Here is a 21,053-nt window from a genome sequence, read left to right as displayed (position 1 = left end):
CCATCGATGCCTGTAGTATACTGCCTTCCTTCTTATTCTCAAGAATATTGCAGCTCCCCAACACGGGAATTTTTTTTTTTTTTTTTTTTAATGAAAGGAAGGAAGGGAGGGAGGGAGGGAGGAAGGAAGGAAAAAAAGTCGTGGTGACCGCGCGTTTCGAAAGCGCGTTTTCGTTTCCTCTCCCGGCGGGCTGTGGCCCTGCCGGGCTGCCGTAGCCGGTCTCGCGCGGCCCCAGACGCGGCGAGGAGCCGCCGTCGGCGGGACTTCCGTGTTGGCGGGATTCTGAACGCTGCCATGGCTCAGACCGTGCAGAACGTTACATTGTCGCTCACTCTGCCCATCACGTGCCACATTTGCTTGGGGAAGGTAATGGGTGATTCTGGGCACTTCTACGAAACAGGGTCGGGTATGAAGTGGCCCTCCGGAGCCGAGGGCGGTCTCCGTGTGTGGCGGGGACGGGGCGTGAGGCGCCGAGATGGGTGCAGACGCTAACCCGCGTTCTCCTCAGGCAATGGGAGGCCGCGTCCTGGGGGACGGGATCGCGTAGTGATTACTGGGTTCATCTGTGTGCCTTTTGGAGGAGGATGACAGCGGCCTGGGGTCTGAAGGGAGGGCGGCCAGGCGGTTCTGCCTCCGCCGGCGGCCTCACCCGGCCGACTCCGGCGTCGAAGGAGGCCTCGTCAGAAAGGAATCTCAACAGTATTTTACGCCCCTGTGCCACCCGTGTGGCGTGTGGTGAAGCCCATTGAAGCACGTTTCCTGGGAGCCTTGCCTAAGATTCCTTCGTCCCCTACACAAGTTTAGTGTTTCTGTCCTTGGGCCTGCCTGCAGTGCTAGTTGGGGAGTCTTTTCCATTTCCAACCTCCTTTCCTTTGCTTAACCCAGCCGTGTCCTTTGCTCTGGGTTCGAAATTGGAAAAGTAGATAGTACCCGCCCTTAAGTGATGTTTAAAAATGAAAGGCATGGTCTTTTATTCCAGGAACGGATCGGCGAGGAGATAGAATACCCTCTCTTTGTGTTGCAAAAGGTGCCTAATGTGTTTGTGAAATGAGGTAGGAGAGAGTAGTTCTGAATTAGAAACGGAATTTTGAAGGTTCTAAAGCATTTGTCTGCTCTTTAGTTTCCGTTTGTGCCTCCCATTCGGTGTTTAAAAGAGCATTTCTTTAACGCATAGATCAAGAAGAGGAGAAGATACTATGCATGAACAATCAGATTTTTCTCCACCCTGAATTGTTTTTACGTTTGTGGTGTGTCTGTATTTACCCTGAAATGCAGACTGAAACTACAGCCGCATATTTAGAATTGAGACATACAAACTTCAGAGAGCAAACATTTGAGTGCCAGCCAACACGATCATTTGCCTTAGGTGTTTGGGGTTCTGTGTGAATTTACTGAGTTCAAGAAGTAGGAAGTCAGGCTTGGAAGCAACTGATAACTTGATATCCCTCAGAATGAAATGCCAAGGAAATAGCAAATGTGCTGTGAGAGTATATAGGGGATGGCTTGATCAATTCTGACTGGAGAGATCAAGGATGGCTGCATGGAGGGTGGTATTTGAGCTGGCATTTGCTGCCACTGCCTACTTACATAGCTGGGAGGAGGAGATGTTTGTGTTTGCTCTTCTACGTGGTTTCTGACATGAAGTTCCCACAAGTGTATGTTAAATTCTGAGTGAATATACTCCCAGCAATAGCATTAAAAGCTGATAAAGATACCTTGGGAAATAATTTCCACTTGGTCTTAGTTGTATGCATTATATCTGTTTCCATTAGTTAATAGGCCCTTTTGCAGTTGTGTTGAAAATGTGTTCTGCCTGGTTGATTTTCCATACCTATGCTTTCTGTGTGTAACAAAAATGATTCTAGTAGAGGATAGTGCTTTGAAGATTACAGAATGCTTTTGTATGTATTTAATTACTTCATTTACTCCTCTCACCAGTGCTGTGAGATAGGCTGGTTGCCCCATTTTTTTTTTTTTTAAACATAAGAGAACTAAGGCTTATAGTCTCTGGTTTGAACCTCTATCGTTATCATTTGTGTCTTCAGTAGATTAGTTCCTAAAAACTGACGTGAGCAGACACTCTTGGGGGTCTCCTTCCCTCCCTCCCTCACTTTCTCTCTCTCTTTTTTTCCTGTATTTGTTGGCTGTGTTCTAAAATGAAATCTGCTAATAAAAAATTAACGATTTGTAAACTGTCATCTTTTTCTACTAGGAAGGCACAAAGGTGTGGTGGTTGAGGCCTGAGTTCTATGTTCAGACTGCATGAGTTCTAGCTTCTTCCATTTACTAGTTATATGACCTCATACAAGTTACTTAACCTCTTTCAGAGCAGTTTCCTTATCTGTAAGATGGGAATAGTAGTAGTAGCAACATCCTTCCTTGCATTTTGGGATGATTAAATCAAGTAATTCATATGTAGTGCTTAGCATAAGGTCTGGGACAGAATAATATTCAATAAATGTTTACCTTTAGTGTGGGTGCTGAGACAGGCCCTCCTATGAGCACACCAGCCTTTCAAGTAACTTGTTCTTTCCGGTGGCTTTCTGAGGCAGTGCACTTACTTGATGAAGATTTGCTTTCCCAACGGAGTGAGTTTGTTCTAGAAATTGCCACAGGACGTCCAGAGGTTTTAACTGGTTTCATATAACTCTTGCCTTTTGTATAGTTAAAGCAAATCTGATCTGCTTGGACCATTTACCCTCCCCACATACTGGTATTTGTGGGATACTGGAGATAGCATAACCTGGGGTAGTAGGTACCATGTTCCCATTGTTACTTCCACCTCCCGGACACAGCATCTCTGGCCAACTCTGAGATCTACCTTTAAGGTCCTTTTTGCCTAGCCCTCTCCCAGATAACCATTCTTTTGCCAACCTCATTATTTGTCCCCAAATCTCACCATCTGCAAGATCCTTTTCTTTTGCTTGTTCAACAGAATTAGGGGCCATTACCCCCTGAAAGGTCACTGTAAAAAAAAAAAAAAAGCATATTACTTTAAAAGAGAAGGTTCGGGTAGGAGAGACCTTAAATCTAAATGGATAATATAGATGCTGATTGGGATGGGGAAGAATGGAAAGGTAAAGAACTAGTGGAGGTAGCCTAAGTACGCACATTGTCAATACTTTGTTTTTTTGATACAAATGTACTTAAAATTGGACAGTTTAGACATTTTGCATTTTCTGCCTGTCTCTACCTCAGTCTTTTTTTTTTTTTAAGATTTTATTTATTTGAGAGAGAGAGAATGAGAGAGAGAGAAAGCACATGAGAGGGGGGAGGGTCAGAGGGAGAAGCAGACTCCCTGCCAAGCAGGGAGCCTGATGCGGGACTCGATCCAGGGACTCCAGGATCATGACCTGAGCCGAAGGCAGTCGCTTAACCAACTGAGCCACCCAGGCGCCCGTTATTGAATCTTTAAATATAAACTTTTTTTCATCTGGAAGGGAATCAAGCTTTATGTAGCTCTACGATATTGAGATTTGTACTTATGTAATGGCACGCTCTCTGGCTGAAATAATCTGAGATGAAATCAGCTTCCTTAGGGTGTGGGGTGTCTGTTTCTTGTAGAGTCCAGTAATAGGGTGGACTGTTTCCAGCTTAGAGTACTAGAGGAAGAATCCTTTTTTTTTTTTTTTTTCCAGGGAGGACTTCTTGCCTTGCTTTCCACCCATATTGTTGATTAAAAATGTTGACAAGGTAAGGCTAGGTACAAAGCTTTATGCAACTTAGAGTCCTCATTCTAGGTTGACTAAATTCATTCATCAGTGTTCATCAGAGGCTGTTGATTGGCCAGCATGTTATCAGCCGCAGTACACTGAGCCCACATTTGAGTCCTGATTGCCTCTCAGTTCCCAAGAGTGGATTTAAGAACCAGCCTTGTACATAACTATCACAAGTAATTTGCTTTGAAAAAAGCCATATGGACTACCATTTTTCTCTTTTCCAAATTAAGTTTAAAGAATGCAGACACTTCAAAAAATGTATAATAATATTGTGGGTTTTTTTAACATACTTAGAGCATAACAAAAAATTCACTAAAAAAAAGTGTTGTTATATCCTAATAATTTTAAGGTTGGTATGTAATAGCTAGCATATGTACTAAACAAATAAGATTCCTGAAAGCATTCTAAGTAGGGATAAAGGTAGGGGAGGCAAAAATGTATTACTTTTCCTTTTACCTGGACAGAAATGGGGACCCGGACCAATAGGCATTAAGCAACTTATTCTCAGGATAACACAGTTTTAAAGTTCTAGGACTGAAATTTTGGTCCAGAGCCAAAGATTTCTTGAAACATAACAAGAACAATCCAGAAATTTTATTTTTGAAAAGTTTCCAAATTCCCAAAGTTGGTGATGGTAGGGGAGCTATTAGCATCATTTCTATACCTCAGGCTTCTTTTTCAGTCTTTCTAGGTCTTGTCTCATGAAGCCCATAAAATGTTGACGTAGGTGCAAGAAAGAATATTCTTTGAAGAGAGATTAGCTCTAGTCTCTAACAAAGGTGATAAGAGACAGAGGAGTTGACTTTAAGTGTGATTGCCAGGCCTGTTGGTTGTCTTTCCCTCCCATCACCTCCATCAGTGCCCCTTTTCTGTAGCCCCTACTGATCCCAAAGTCTTGATCCTAATCTTTTGCTTCTTTCAGGCATGTGCCCTCTATTTCTTACTCTCAGACTATTGTTTACTAACTCTGCCCTAAGGAAGAAAAATCTATTTCTTAGTTGAAAGAGCACTCAATTTGCAGCTGAGTCACATTGAATGATGGTTAAATACTGGTTCTGCCACTTATAACCTGTATTATTATTTCCTTGAGTCTCAGTTTCCACAGCTGAAAATGAATTTGATACTACCAGGGCCATTAGGTTATTTGGGAAATTCATGTGAATATCCTAGACCAGTGGTTCTCAAAGGGGTGGGATGGATTTCATCCCCCAGGGATATTTGGCAATGCCTAGAGATGTTTCTGATTGTCTCCAGGGGTGTGCTAGTTATGTCTAGTGGGTAGAGCCCAGGGATGCTGCTAGCTAAACATTCTACAATATACAGGAGAGCTCCCTACAACAAAAAGTTCCTCAGTCCAAAATACCAGTAGTCCTGCATCAGGCTCCCTGCTCAGCGGGAAGCCTGCTTCTCCCTCTCCCACTGCCCTTGTTTGTGTTCCCTCTCTTGCTGTATCTCTCTCTGTCAAAAAAATAAGTAAATAAATAAAATCTTTAAAAAAAACCAAACATCTTCAAATAAAAGAAATGAAAACTATGCAGTAGAATTACAGATTTAGGGTTAATCTTTCTGCACCTAGGACTGTCCCCCTCAGGCCCATTCCAGTGATAAGAGCCCACTTTTTATACCTTGCTCTCTCTTATCTCTCTCCTCTTCCTCCCCAGCCTCAAGGTGTATTACCCTAGAATATCATTTTGACATGCTTACTCCAGATGAGTTTGGCATTGTACATGTCACTTGCTGTTGTCGTCTTGCATTTTTATTTTGTAAGAATACTGTTTTATTGCCACAGATCTCATTTGAGAGTAAATTGGATATAAAGTCTAATAACAGGCAACTTATGACTATTTCCATATCTTAGTAAGATTATATTAAGGAAAATTATGTGTGTGTTTAGGTATTGTATATACCAGGATCTGGGTAGAGGAAGAGGGGTGGACAGGAATTGAGGGAGGGCTAGATTCTTTGTATTTTGCTCCTGTAGGTTACAGTCAAATAAATAACAAGTCGTTTGTTTTAGTAGTTATTTATTTATAGATCTCGCTTCTCCTAAGCCAAATTTAAACCATTGTTTAGAAATCATCATCGGATAAGTACTTGCTCCAAAGAAATGAATTAGTCAACTCTTTCAAAACTCCAACACAATGACAGTGACAATACCATGTATCAAACAGTGAAAATGATTCTCCTGTGGGTGGCATTGCCAGTGGTCTTAGCAGAGAGAGCTAAGTAGTCTGCCTGTGATTGTTCTTCTAAAGAATTTGGCATATTAAATGGGAAGGTTAAACTTTTGCTTTTACACAGTTAGTGGCCATTGACCTTTTGCTTCTTGAGACACTTTTAGGAACATGATTTCAGCCTTTTTTTAATACATCAGAATTCAGTTTTATTAATCTTAGAGTGTGCAAGGCATTATATCAGGTGCTGTAGGTGGATACAAAGATGAGCATGCCCATCCCCTGACCCTAAGGAGGCTGAAATCTAATTGGGAAGCAGGATGTAAACAACTTTCTAAGTACAGTACAGAAAGAAATGAACATTAAATCAATGCATAAGGAGTACCCTTATGAAAATCAGACAAAGACCCAGTTAATTTTAAAAAGGATTAATGAAGGCCTTGCAGAAGAGAGAGGTAGCATTTGATTTTCGTCTTAAAAGGTGGAAGGGACTCTATTTTGATTGGGGAAGCTGGAGACCAGCAGGTTATATCAAACTAAGAAATGAGAGCACAATCTGTCTTTGGCTCAGGTCATGATCCCAGGGTCCTGCTTCAGGCTCCTTGCTCAGCGGGGAGCCTGCTTCTCCCTCTCCCTCTGCCCCTCCCCCTGCTTTTGTGTGCGTGCGCACTCACGCTCGCGCGCTCTCTCGGACAAGTAAGTAAAAAATCTTTTAAAAAAAAAAAAAAAGGTGGACAGAAGTGAATATTTGGAAGCCAGGAAGCTTGGGTGGGAGGAGGTCATTGCAATAGGTCCATGGGTAAAAGAATGAGAGCCTGAACTCATTATTGAGGTGAAGATGGAAAAGAAGGGATAGATGATAGGTAAAAGTAAAACAAAGCAAAAAACATTTTAAGGTAGATTTGCCAAATTTTGACAATTCTAGGATATAATTTTTTCACACTATAACTTTTTTGAAACCTGGCTGTATCAAGTGATGGCATCTTACAGTTGTAATTAGCAGCATTTTTCATACTTTTTTCTTAGTGGTACAGAAAATATTGGTGCATCTTAAAATCTCTGGCCACTTAGACTTGATATATGATACCAGGATTTGATGACCAACTGGATGGTGAGACTAAGTGAAAAGGGTGAGACAGACAGCTCTGAGTATTTTACTTCAAGTAATGAGGTGGTGGTGCCATTAACTTAGATAAGAAGGAGTGCAGGAGGAGGAGCAAATGTGTGGAGGAGGCCAAGTTTGGGTTTGGACATGTTATGATTGAGGCAGCTACAAGATCTTACATGGAGTTGGCTCCGAGGCACAGATACAGTAATACTGTTACCTTTTCTTTTCTTTCTCTTTTTTTCTTTTTTTGAGGGATTGCTATCTGGAACCCTCTATGTTTATATCTTTACATTATTATATCTTAATGCCTGGATGAAAAGTATAATAAGTTAAGCCATTATCTTCAGAGACAGAAACCTATGCTCATTGTAACTAAAGGGCTTACCCAAGGTCAAACAGCTCAAGTGGCAGAGCTGGATTTAGCCCCAGGTTTGTCTCTCAAAACCTAAGCTCTGCCACTTACTGAGGCCCAGTTACAAGAGGATTCTCAGGAGTTGTCATAGAAAAGATGTTAACATCATGTGATACATGAGATTAAGAGAGAAAATAGAACTATGCCAGATAAGATGGCCCAGGAAAAAAAAAAATTAAAGAAAGCAGCTGTACCACCTCCGGTATTTTGAATATAAGCATCTCACTCTGATCCTCTTTTCATCATACCTACTCTCCAGCATTACTTCAGCCTTATCAAGACCAATTCGTTGACTCTATGAATATCACTTTTTCACCGTCATCATTACCATTCATATACTCATGTCCCTTGTTAACCATGGTCATTTATTATCATCGGTCCCTTGTCTCTCTCTTTCTTGGCACAAATCCAACTCTGGGTAAACCCATCTACTTACTTGCTTCCTGCCTGAAACTGAACAGGTAAAAATTGGTAAGAAAAATAAACACCTGTGTTAATTGGTTTTTGTTTATAGTAAAAATTACACATCTCAAATAGGAACTCAGCAATGTTTGGCAATCCTGCTATATGTAAATTACTAGTAAATTTACTTTCTCCCTTTTCAAAATACTGCTTTAATAAAAGAACTACGCAGCTGAGCTCAGTCAACCCTCAGAATCATGGGAAAGAATAATAAATTTTTGCTTTAAATGAGCAAAAAAAAAAAAATACTGCTTTATTCTGTTTTCTCAAGTTGATATCCCTACCCACATCTCACTTTCGGCTGGTAACCTCACCTCATATTTAATGATTAAAATATAAGCAATTGGAACAGTTACAACATGAGTTCTCTCATTTTTCCATCAACACATCTTCTAACCCCTTTGCATTTGTTCTCACACCCTTGGCCTTCCCTTTTGTTACAATGAAAGACAGATCCTCAATCCCATAAAAGCCAAAACCTTTGCTTTGTGCTTTGGATTTCATTCCCTCTTGACTTCTTAGGGACTTTGCTGCCTATAGCTCTGATCCCTCCTCTTCTTCCTCCATCGTTAATATCCCCTCTTTACTGTATCATTCTCATTGGCATCTCTTACCATGGTCTTAATTCTTATGCTCACTCCTTCACAGCAAACCATGAAGGAATTGTCTATATTCTCTGTTGTCACTTAACCTTTCCCTGTCTCTCTCAACCTTCAGTCAAGTTTCCATTCTTACCATTTACTGAAGCAGCGCTTGTCAGTAACAGATCACAATGACTTCCATGTAATTTAATCCCATAGTCATTTCTCTTTCCCTATCAGGCTCATTCTTTTTCCTCTCCTCTCCTCTCTTCTCTCTTCTCTCTTCTCCTCTCTTCTCCTCCCTCTACTTTCTCTGTTTTCTCTTAATCTTCTGATCTCTAGTGTAGAAGGACTCTAAAATGGTATTTTTATTATTATTAGAACAGGAAACTATTGAAAATGCTATAAAGTATTTTGAGTCCCACAGTAACATTACCTTGTGGATCAAGAGAAAGCCTAAGCATTTCCATGTTATTTTGGTTTTTATTTAAAAATTTTTGCTACTTGAAGAATATTAAGTTATTGTTCCCTCTGGCAGTTCCCCAATTAATGTTAAATACTGTCTTAATAGCAATTACTAATCCAGCGAGTTTTTATTGAGTACCTACTGTGTACTAGGCTGTCTTCTAGGCATCAGAAATTTAGGAATGAATGAAATGAGGGAAGTTCTTGTTCTCATGCAGCTTCCTTTCTAATAGGAGAGATAGACATTAAATGTGTAAACAAACATAACATCAGGTAGAAAATTAACGTAACTTCTTTCTTCTATTTTCTGTCTTTTAAAACAGCGACACACACTCAGAACACCTAGTTAATCCTGACCGAGCCACCTCATTTCTTCACAATTTGGTTTCCTTATTTGTGAGGTATATTTAACTGTGTTTACCTCACAGGACTATTTAAAACAAAACAAAAACACAGAGAAAGTACATGTGAAAGCCCTTTGTAAAATATAAGACTATAGAAATGTAAAGTATTAGTATTTGTGCATATTGTATAAATGGAGTCAAATATTTTTTTTTTTTAAAGATTTTATTTATTTGAGAGAGAGAGAGAATGAGACAGAGAGCATGAGAGGGACGAGGGTCAGAGGGAGAAGCAGACTCCCTGCCAAGCAGGGAGCCCGATGCGGGACTCGATCCTGGGACTCCAGGATCATGACCTGAGCCGAAGGCAGTTGCTTAACCAACTGAGCCACCCAGGCGCCCGGAGTCAAATATTTTTATATTTAGTGCATGTTAGTATTTCTGTCAGCATTGTTTGCTGTTTAAATTATAAACCAGTGTTTTTATAAATCCTGAATAATTTCCTCTTAAAGCACCTACTCTGCTGTACTCTAGAGAAACTATTTGTTTGCTCTAAACTAAACTTATTGGGATTCTCCCAGTTATGACTATTGCCCTGTACTAAAAGTAGTGTTTCTTTTTTCAAAGGTACGCCAGCCTGTCATATGCATCAACAACCATGTATTTTGTTCAATTTGTATCGATTTGTGGTTGAAGAATAATAGCCAGTGTCCAGCTTGCAGAGTCCCCATCACGCCTGAAAATCCTTGCAAAGAGATTATTGGTAAGGGCCTATTTTATAAACACATAAAAACAGATTTGAAACAATCTCTATAAATAGTGTATATTTGGAGAAAGACTAAAATAGACAATTTTCACTGATGCCATTTTGCCACTGTCATACTGGATGGATTGGTCATTTGTATAATCTGTAAGTGAATACATGAGTGGCACAAGCCACTATGAGAAATCTTAGAGCTTTGTGGAACTAACATTATGGTAAGAGGCTGTGCATGTGGACCAAAGTATTAATGGTTTAAAGCAGCAGGTGTTAAAGGTCAAAGAGGCCCATAGAGTTCAGGCAAGGAAGTTCAGCTGGGAATATCAAGAAAGGCTTCATAAAGCACGTGGCCTTAAGAGATTTAAGAATGGATAAAATTTCAACTGGTAAAGATTAGGGAGGGCATTTCATACAGAGAGAATAGCATGAACTAAGGATTAGAAGTAGGAAAACACAAAGCATGTTGTTAGAAATGATCAGTAGTTAAGTTTGGTCTGACTACTGAAATAAGACTGAAAGTATAAATTGAGACTTTAGTGCAGAGAATCTTGAGTAATAAACTAATTCAGGGACTTGCTCTGTGGGTGAAAAGAAGAGTAGAGTAAGCTGATGGTTTTGAACAAGGGAGTGGCAAGATCCAAAATGTGCTTGAGGAATGATATGTGAGTTGGGTTGAAGGGGAGAGACACAATGTGAGTATGTCAGGTAGGAGGCTGTAGCCCAGTTAAGGGGGAATGTGAGTCTGGTTTAAGGATAAAAAAGAACATTCAGTGCAATACCAGTGTGGGTAAAAGGGAGATAAAACTTGAACTAGAAGATCCTTGAAAAATTAAACATTTAAAGAGCGTTTTTAGTGTTTGGATTTTATTCTGCTCATATTAAGTTATCATTCTTAGATTGCAGAAATTAAAATGATTTTTACTTGTTTCTTGCTTTACGAAAAATTGAAAGTGAATCTATCATTGGCTATGTAGAGAAAACACATTTCAGAAAATGTAAGAAGTCATTGTAATAATCCCAACTTAGGGAAAATGGACTTAGTAAGATTTTTACAGTGGAAATGGAAAGGAAGATAAATACCAGAACAAAAGAAGAACTAGTAGGACTTTGGAACTAAGAAATCCAAAGGAGGAATCAGAGATTATTCCAAGGTTTCTTTCTTGGTACTTGGGTGAAATCTGGTAGAGGAATATTTTTCTGTTGTGAACTTTGATGATTAAAATAATTTGAATGTGTTTTCCCCAGCTTCTCTTCACATACCTTCTCCTGCCTTCATATCTAAGTGATATTTCATAAATTCACTCAAGTAAAATAGTTCACTCATCCTTGTATTTGGATAGAATGTCCTGAAAAAGAACATCTGTAAAATGCCTTTGCTGTCATGATACTAAGAAGTACAAAGAAAGTAACCACAGCATAGTTGACGAGCTCTCAGAAAGAAATCATTTTGAGTGTATTTGTATCGCGTTACGGGCATACAGTTAATGCTGTGATTCATAATCCATCGTAACTGGGTTGTTAGATTCAGTTAAAAGATGCGTTAATCTTTTCATTTGTGTTACCAGTAACTAGGTATGTTTGAATATTTTGGTTATAATAATATATATATCATAATATGAACGCATATATAGAGATAGATAAACATATTAGATAATTATTTATGTGAAATTTAAATTGATAATATGGATGATGTATTAATTGGTTAAATATAAATATAAACATTAGTTTTATTACCACTTAACTGTTGTCTGGTATTCAAACTTTGCAGTAGTCCAAATGTGATAATTAACAAAATACAGCCTTTGCCTTCATTGAGTTTATTATAATAAGATACAAAGGTAAGTAAACACCCATGATATTTTACTGAAGGTATTATGGTGTTATTTGATACTTACCTTTTCTCTAGATTGAGATAGAGAAAAGGCCTAGGTGGTAGCCCCAAGTGTGTATATAAGGGAAAGGGTAGAAATTAAGCTGGAGAAGTATATAAGACAATAAGAAAACCGTTTATCTTTGTTTTTATACTGCCTAAATCAGAATAAAAGTTAGATTTTTTTTTTCCCCTTGTAGGAGGAACAAGTGAAAGTGAACCTATGCTAAGCCATACAGTCAGGAAGCACCTTCGGAAAACTAGACTTGAGTTACTCCACAAAGAGTATGAGGTAAATAATAATTATAATTTAAAATGAGGACAACACTGAATTCAAGCTAAAACTGAGCTATCTCAGTCTCTGGACTTCTTAGAGTAAACATCCAATGAAATCTTATTTTAAATGCTATTTTAAAAATATCTTATTTGGGGGCGTCTGGGTGGCTCAGTCGTTAAGCGTCTGCCTTCGGCTCAGGTCATGATCCCAGGACCCTGGGATCAAGCCCCGCATCAGGCTCCCTGCTAGGCAGAAAGCCTGCTTCTCCCTCTCCCTCTGCCGCTTCCCCTGCTTGTGTTCCCTCTCTTGCTGTGTCTCTCTCTGTCAAATAAATAATTAAAATCTTAAAAAAAATCTTATTTGAGGGGCGCCTGGCTGGCTCAGTAGAGTATGTGACGCTTGATCCACAGGGTCGGGAGTTCAAGCCCCATGTTAGGTATGGAGCCTATTTAATATCTTATTTGATAAATTTTTTTTCTTTTTCCCTTTTCTATTTCAAATAGAAGACAGGAACAAATATAAGCATTTTTTTTCCTTTTTTTAATTTCAAATTTGTCCTCAACAGACACATCATTTTGTAAGTATTTGCTCCTCAAGTTGGGAGAGAAAAGAAACCCTCTTGTGAAAGTCAGCCTTCCAGCCCCCACAGGGCATTATGAATGCTCTGGTAAACAGTGACTGTAACTTTCATTCCGTTTTGTTTGTCTATAAATTCCCTGATAATTCTATGCCTGATTAGTTTTCGTAAAATAAATATACCTATGTCAACTACCAGCAAAGAGATTTTGGTGTGAAATATGCTTTTTTCTTTTTTTTTTTTTTTTTTTGCATGTTAACCAGTGAGGTTATTTTTGGTTTTGTTTTTAATAAAAATTGTGTATATTTGGGGAACCTGGGGGGCTCAGTTGATTAAGTGTTTGACTTCATAGGCTCAGGGTCTTGGGATGGAGCTCCATGTAGGTCTCCCCGCTCAGTGGGGAGTCTGCTTGTCCTTCTCCCTCTGCCCCTCCTCCCCTCCTCCCCGCTCGTGCTCAAGCTCTTTCTCTGTCTCTATCTCAAATAGTAAAATTTAAAAATTGTATATATTTATGTGCCCACAACATGATGTTTTGATATACATATCCATAGTGAATGATTGTGCTAACGAATGATTGTGCTAGCTAACTAACATAGCCATCTCCTCATGTACTTTTATTTTTGTGGTGAGAGTACCTGAAATCTACTCTGCTAGCAAATTCCAGTATTCAGTACAGTATTAACTATAGTCATCATGCTCTACATGAGAGCTCTAGACTTATTTATCCTACATAACTACAACATTGTACATATTGACCCATCTCCTTTCTCCCAACTCTACATTTCCCCTACCTCCCCACCCTGGGTAACCACTGTTTAACTCTCTGCTTATATATATCCAGTTTTTTTTAGATACCTCATATAAGTGAGATCATGCAGTAGTTTTCTTTCTTGGGAAGGTGATTTAATATGGTGATGGAAATTTTCCAAATTAGCTTCATGCTAATGGAATATGTATGTTTTGGGTTTTTTTTTTTTAAGGTTTTATTCATTTATTTGACAGAGAGAGAGAGTACGCATAAGCAGGGGAAGTGGGAGAGGGAGAAGCAGGCTCCCTGCTCATCAGGGAGCCCAATGCAGGGCTCAATCCTAGGACCTTGGGGTCATGACCCAAGCTGAAGGCAGATGCTTAAGGGACTGAGCCACCCAGGCACCCCTGGAATATGCATGGTTTTGAATAGTAACCATTAAACCCAGTTGTTATTTTATGTTGACTAAAGAGGGGATGTTATTAATCTCTTATTTTAACACAGAATATTTTTAAGTTAAAGTATAACATGGAAACTGCTTCAGTTGCCTCAAAAATATTTTGAAATAAAGTGGGGCATAAATAAATGACTGCATAAATGTTCATTCATATATGTTTTCCAATTCATATTTGTTTATTAATGTATTAATTCCAACAAAAAACTTACTTTCTTATTTTAAAACACAATTGAACTTGACATGTACTGTAATTTAAAGTAATAAATAGTACTGTCTGTTAACTCTAAAATGTATTCTTACATACTTAATATTTATCGTACTTAGGTATTAATCAGATTAATCCTTTAAGAGTTCACTGGCATATTGAACTACTTGGAGTTTATTTTCTAACAACAGAATTTCTAACAATCTTAGTTTAAGATGAAATATCTATTATAGATTAATAAATGGTATCACAAAAAAGAGTTCTAGACCAAATGTTTAGTAATTGGATTTAAGACAGCAGTTCCAGATGGGGAAAACTAATACTTGAAATAGTCACAGTGGTAATTGAAGAACCAGAATATAGAAAAGTTAAAGTAAAACTAAAAATTAACCACACGTATTCTGAAGGAAAGTGGAAGGACATGGTATAGGGTTACACTCTACTTCAAATGCAGAAGCAAAAATGTAAACATCAAACAAAACTATTATGACCTTGATCAACACCGTCTCTTTTTAATTCCCCTTACTAAAGCAATTAAACATGCCTAAGAATTTTCTTCTGCGGAATCTACTTCCTTGTTGAATTCACGTGACTTGTCTTGTTTTCTGGCTTTCTTCAATAAAATCAAAGATCTGACATTTTTATTTTAATTTTATTTATTTTATTTTATTTTTTAAGTTGGTTCCGTGCCCAGTGTGGAACCCAGTGCAGGGCTTGAACTCATGACCTTGAGATCAAGAGCTGAGCTAAGATCAGGAGTCGGATGCTCAGCCAACTGAACCACCCAGGCGCCCCAACATTTTTATTTTTTTAACTACAAACTATCGCTGAATTAAAATGAAAGCAGTGGAAATGCCAGCTTTTACCAGAGTCAAATACATTTTGAGAATTTCAGCTGTATGTGACTTTCTGCCTACAAAGCTATTCTGATGCATAATGAATCTGTGTACCTACAGAATTTTGAGTATAAAATTTAAAAACACATTGACTTCAGTTTAGCATATATATGTGTTTAGTATCTGTGTCTATCTAATGGCCATGCAATTCTTTTTCAGGATGAAATAGATTGTCTGCAGAAAGAAGTAGAAGATCTTAAGAGTAAAAATCTTAGCTTGGAGTCACAAATCAAGACTATTCTGGATCCTTTAACCTTGATGCAAGGCAACCAAAATGAAGACAAGCATCCAGTTGCAGATAATCCAAGTAAAATTGACCCAGAAACTGTAGCAGAGTGGAAGAAAAAACTTAGAACAGCTAATGAAATCTATGAAAAAGTAAAAGATGATGTGGATAAGTTAAAGGAAGTAAGTTGTGGTTATTTTTTAGATTCTGCTGTGGTTTTTAAAATTCTGTATTTTAAGTACCTTCAAAAGTAAAATAGCCATATTATCTTCACTCATTAGAAAATTTTTGGGGAAGGACAAAAATCTCTGGATGAGCATTTATAAGCAGTAGAACTTTTTTCTCCTTAAATGTCATTAGCTGCCAAGAAATATCAGGTCATTCCATTTGTGACCATAATTGGAGACTGTAGTGCTTTTATATGAGTTTGCATCTTCTTGTAGAAGAGTGACATCAGTTTAAAGGATGTGTTTCTATTTACCCTCTTTGTGGTTTGCCTTAATTTTTTCTTAAGCTTATGTCAGTGACTGCCCTATATGCATAAAAACAAATGTATTCAATTCTCTACCTATAAAATGGAAGGTTTGGAACATATCTTTTCTAATACTACCATTCTCTGATTTTTAAGATTGTAATTAGTTAAAGACTGAATGACTAATTCCAAGGAAGCTTTGAGTAGCTGCTTTGGAATACTCCATGTAAGAAAGTATTGTAGCTTATGAAGTGGGTTCATTTTTTGCAGTTATTCTTCCTTTCACCCAACAAGATAAAGCATAGGTGGAAAAGGCAACCTCTAGGCTTTTTCAGTCTAGGAAAAGAGATGAGATCCATGCCGTCAGTATGACAGGTTGTTATAATCAAGTGCTGTAGAGTTTTGTTGGCCAGAGGGACCAGCCTTTGGCTTTCATTTCAAGTTTATCCACAGCGGAGTCCTGCTGTGCTGTATGGAGTTGGTTTTGTGGTATCCATGTCCACAGCCGCCCATTTAACCTGTCTGTATTCACTTAAAATATTGTTACTGTGTTGAATGATTGAGTCCTGCCTCCTTGAAAACATTAATGAGCTCCTTAAAGAACTACCACCACATACTGACACCCAGATCCTCAGTGAAGCTGAATAGCATAGCAGTGTGCAACTTAATGTAAATACTAAGCCATCTTCACATATCTGCCTATAAAATAAATGTTGTTTGAGCTCAGGAAAGGCCATAATGAAAGAAGGGAACTTAGTGCTTTCAGAGAAAAAAGAAACTATAGATAGAATTACACTGAGTTTGTTACAAGTTTAGGGGAAGTGTGTAGTTTCTTTGGGTATTGAAGGCCAACATTAGCCTGTTGGTTTGTCCAAGAAGAGGATATAAAAAGGAAAGACAGCTGGAAAGTTACAGTATTTATTAATCTACTGTGTCCCCTTTAACTTCCCTTCATCTTCTTGAGCTATCATTAAGTTCTCCGTGGTCTCTTTTATAGTTATTAAACTTCATTTAAATTTTTGGCAATAAATACTTCTTTGAAGATGAGGATCTGTATGAAAACATTATTCTGGGCTTGTAAAAGTGGTGTAGGGGGTGTATGTGAAAGAAAAGTACATAAAACACAGTTTTTCTTTGCTCTTTTAAAGGTCACATATTAAATTCAATACCCAAAGCTACACTGAGACCTCAGAATTATTTGGGATATTTAACAAGCCCATTTTGGATACCTAGTGGTGGTATTAGGTAGTACTAGGCAATAAATGGGGGCACAAATGAATTAAAAAACATGGAAGCAAAATTTGAATGTGAGGTACAAAATAACATACTATAAATCAAATACAGGAGTACAAAAGATTCAGACTACACAGCATGAGTGAAATGGACTTGTTTTCTGATGTTTCCAGGACTAGGTAAGTTTTGAAACCATTATGAGATCAGTATCATTTACGCAATCAGTATTACAAATGCAAAATAGTTATGTGAAGTCCTAGGTACAACAAATGGGTAGAACTTTGCGCTTTGTAATCTTGAGCCACCTAAACTGAAAATACCTCTGATGGTTTAAAAAAAAAAAAAGAAAAGAAAATACCTCTGATAGTTGAGGAACCAGCCAGCCCATAATGAGGATATTAGAGAGCCACAGGACTGGTGAAAGACCTTGAAATGTAGTGATACAGTATGGAAGGGATGGGGAAGAGAAGTCAAATGAGTTTCTAATTTAAGCTTGCCATCATCATCAGAAAGCATTCACTAAGTGCCTCATCTTATGGTGCTGTGTTTGAGAGCTTAATTCATTGTCTGTGTGTATGAGGAAGTAAATGACTTTCCTTGTATCTTCAGAGGGGCAGTAATAGTGTTTATCAGTCACTTAAAGAATTAACCCTCCACAGTACTGGTTGGTTTGCAACCATGAGGATAAGTAGCTGCTCAAGAGCCCAAAAAGAACCTCCATGAGTGTTAAGTACAAGAGCTAGCTAGGCTTTGTGCCCAGAAGAATGTTTTTTGCCCTTCCTCTCTTGTCATCCTCTTGGGGTATTTGTGTGTGGGTGGATGAGCAGTATAGTCAGAAGTTCTGGAAATTATTCAAGAACATTGGTCAAATTTTTTAAATCTCTTTTTAAGTCTTTTGGTTTAAGCCTTTTTGTTGACAGTAGTTTTCGTGACCCATTCACTTTAAAATGTTTTAAATGTCAATGTTCTAGTCAAACAAAAGACATTTCTCTTGCCAAGTTAGTGAGATTGGTTTCTAGGCTAGGGAGTGTTATTCTTTGGAATTAAAAAATGCCATGACTGAGGAATTTAAATAGCTTTTAAAAAGACTCTAAAATTGAGGCACACTACTTTTTATCCAGAATCAATATTCAACTTCTAAATTTTCTAGCAATTAATGTTTTGTTAGACAATTTTTAGGTATCATACAATTCAAAAAGAAAGTCATACTTGGGATTTTTTTAATCAAAAGAGAATTCTTAGAATTTTATTAGAAAATATTGACCAATTTTGAGAGTCCCAGAAGTTGTGAGCCAAGGCATTTGGGAAAGCCTTGTGAAGAAAGAAAGCAAGTGGTTTAACTATATTAGATTTGTTATCACTAAAAAGCTATTTTTAAGTAGCAACCCAAAATCAGTCTTACAGCTCATCATTCATGAGCATTAACTCTTAGCATTAGTTTTGCAAATAATTGCATATAGTATAATGTTACCATGCCTAGAATATTCAGTTATGTGAAAAAGGAAAAAAAAAAATATTTGCCATTAGTATAGTCCCTTAATGACGCTAAGCTAACTAACATAGCTGTTTATTTCCCTGGATAGGAGAGTTGCAAAGTGCTTGGGGATTATGGATTAAAAATGCTTGGTTGTGTTCACAGTTTTACAAGTCATTCCCAGTGGTGATTTTAAGTTTCTGAGGACTATGTTCTAGTATTCAATTTTCTGATATCACTCTAAAAAATACAGATGGCTCATGACATAATTTTTATAAGGCACTTGTTTTAGTTCATGCTTAATTATTTTCAACTCTTTTTTAAAGGCAAATAAAAAATTGAAATTGGAAAATGGTGGCCTGGTGAGGGAGAATTTACGACTGAAGGCTGAAGTTGATAACAGATCACCCCAGAAGTATGTATTTTGCTCATAAAGCAATGTTTCAGATGATGTCAATGTTTTAGAATAAGCTGCTATTATTGTATGTGTTTTTCATTTGACTCTTTTCATTGAAACATGTAGATTTAGATACAATGTCTTGCCTGTAAAAGTCAAGTGTATACTTATGTTATTGGTGAAATCTTTGTGTCATTTAAGGCTAATTTTGAAGAAAGGATTTCATTCTTATTCTTTTTCCTTATCTGATTAGCAGGAGGATTGTTTTATGTGACCTAAGACAGGAAAAGTTTCACTTGGTTTTGTATGTAACTGTTTAATAGTACTAACAGAGAGTAGGGCGATTAATGTAATGCCCTTTAGATATTCTCTGAAAGAATCTTGATAGTAGTTAACATATGTATAGTGCTTTCTCTTTGCCAGGTACAACAACCTGTGATGTACTATTAGTGTTCTCCATTTACAGATGAAGAGACAGAGGCATAGGGAGATTAAGTTAATTTATCCAATCTGTACAGCTAGTAAGTAATGGAAATAGGATTTGAACCCACGTAGTCCAGTCCCAGAGTCCATGCTGTATTACATTACAGAGAGAACCATTACACTATTACATTAACCATTATACTAAAAAGCATATCTGAAATAGAGTTTAAGGCATTATTTGTTGAATTTTAGACTAATTTTAATTATACAATTAAGTGAACCCATTCTTCCTTTATGATGGGATAGTTTTCATTCCATTCCAAGTAAGACAGTACAAGTATTGCCCTGTTTAACAGTTTGTTTAAAATTATAAGAAACAATTGAGAGTTGAGAGTTAAAGATGGAGAAAAGATGGGAGATAGCACTTGAAGTTTTTCTTCTTCAGGGGAAAAAAAAAGGTAAGCAGAGAATATAGCCTTCCATCCCTCTGTGAGGGGTGGCATATCAGAACTCCACACTTTCCTTCTGTAATGACTAGACTTCAATTCTTCCTACTGGAAAAAGGCAAGGCAGACATAAGCAGCTGGAAATTTGTCCTACCAGAAGTAACTCTCTGCTTATCATATGAAAAAGAGAAAACACTGCGTTTAGTAAAACCAAGTGTGGTATCACGAAATGGTAGAAGTAAACCATAATTACTCAAAGCAGAGATAAAAATAGAGAAAGAAGCATAGCTTTTACTTTTAAATAGTTCCTTCCCCTGTGCTTTCCAACCTCATTTTTCTTTCACTTCAGATAATGTTCTACTTTGACAAATTAGTGAAATAAGCTTAGGAAATGTTGCTGTTATGTGGTGGTTTGAATCTCTGCTCCTCTCATTTATTGGCACCTCGCCTTGCCAGTCATAGTAATGCTTGTCCATTAGCTGCATTTCCCAAAGTGTGCTGAATGGAACTAAAGCTATTTTGTCTGTAGCTTTTATTTCTTGAAAAGTTGCCCACCAGATTTCAGATTTAATGCCAGCCACCAGGATGTGTTTTTAAATATCCATGGTTCCAACCTGATAAGTAACGGAAGAATCTCACCTGAAGAAGCCTGGCCTCTGACTATCCTAACAAACAGCCACACTTCTGAAACCCATATAACTTTAGGAGTTGCTATCTTTAACTTCCATTCCTTCCCTTCAGGGGAAGGGAACAGTTTAACTTAAAAAAACGATTTGAACTGACCCCTATTCCAGATCAATTTGCAATGCATTGAGGTATTAAATGCATTGCAGTTGATTTATAGCTTTGTTTACTCTGCATCACCAAACCCTAGTGGGATTCAGAGAGAAGCTGACCACAGCTGAAAATACCCAGATCTGGTTCACCTGAAGAGAACTTCTATTTGTTTTGAAAAAATATGAAATTTCAAGAGTGTAAAAGTAAATGCAAGCAAATAAAACCATCTGTTCCATTTTGTTCCCTTGATTAGGAAGTTCCTTAACCAATTATTTTTCTTTTGTCTACTTGGTTAGGTGTCAAGGTATCCTTTTTATGCACATAGCTTTAGTTTCCAATGTATCCTTCAAATTGCGCATATTCTACAAATCATGCAGAGGAGAGAGCTTTAAGATTTAGATACTAGAGAGGAAAAAATTTAGAAAAGTGTCATTGTCAGCTTGGGCTATCACAGCAAAATACTTAAGACGGAGTGGCTTAAACATTGAATATTTATTTTCTCACGGTTCTGGAGGTTAGACATCCCAGATCAAGGTTCAGCAGTTTTAGTTTC

At 37.7% G+C, this 21,053-nt stretch overlaps 1 protein-coding gene across 1 annotated transcript in view; it reads left to right on the top strand.

The window, feature by feature from the left end:
• Positions 1-214: 214 nt before the first annotated feature.
• The window catches only part of OBI1 (ORC ubiquitin ligase 1), a 39,234-nt gene continuing 18,395 nt past the window's right edge, over positions 215-21,053 (top strand). The window contains exons 1-5 of the mRNA XM_081815085.1: positions 215-366; positions 9,890-10,025; positions 12,093-12,184; positions 15,212-15,460; positions 18,784-18,872. Of these exons, the coding sequence (XP_081671211.1) occupies positions 295-366; positions 9,890-10,025; positions 12,093-12,184; positions 15,212-15,460; positions 18,784-18,872 (638 nt within the window). The 5' untranslated portion in view covers positions 215-294. The remainder of the gene's footprint in view (positions 367-9,889; positions 10,026-12,092; positions 12,185-15,211; positions 15,461-18,783; positions 18,873-21,053) is intronic.

Source organism: Leptonychotes weddellii, chromosome 3 (assembly GCF_054177405.1).
Source record: "Leptonychotes weddellii isolate Sample4059 chromosome 3, ASM5417740v2, whole genome shotgun sequence".
In the NCBI taxonomy this organism is placed as follows: Eukaryota; Metazoa; Chordata; class Mammalia; order Carnivora; family Phocidae; genus Leptonychotes; species Leptonychotes weddellii.
Note: the sequence above shows the minus strand (reverse complement) of the source record. Positions and strands in the feature narration are given on the sequence as shown.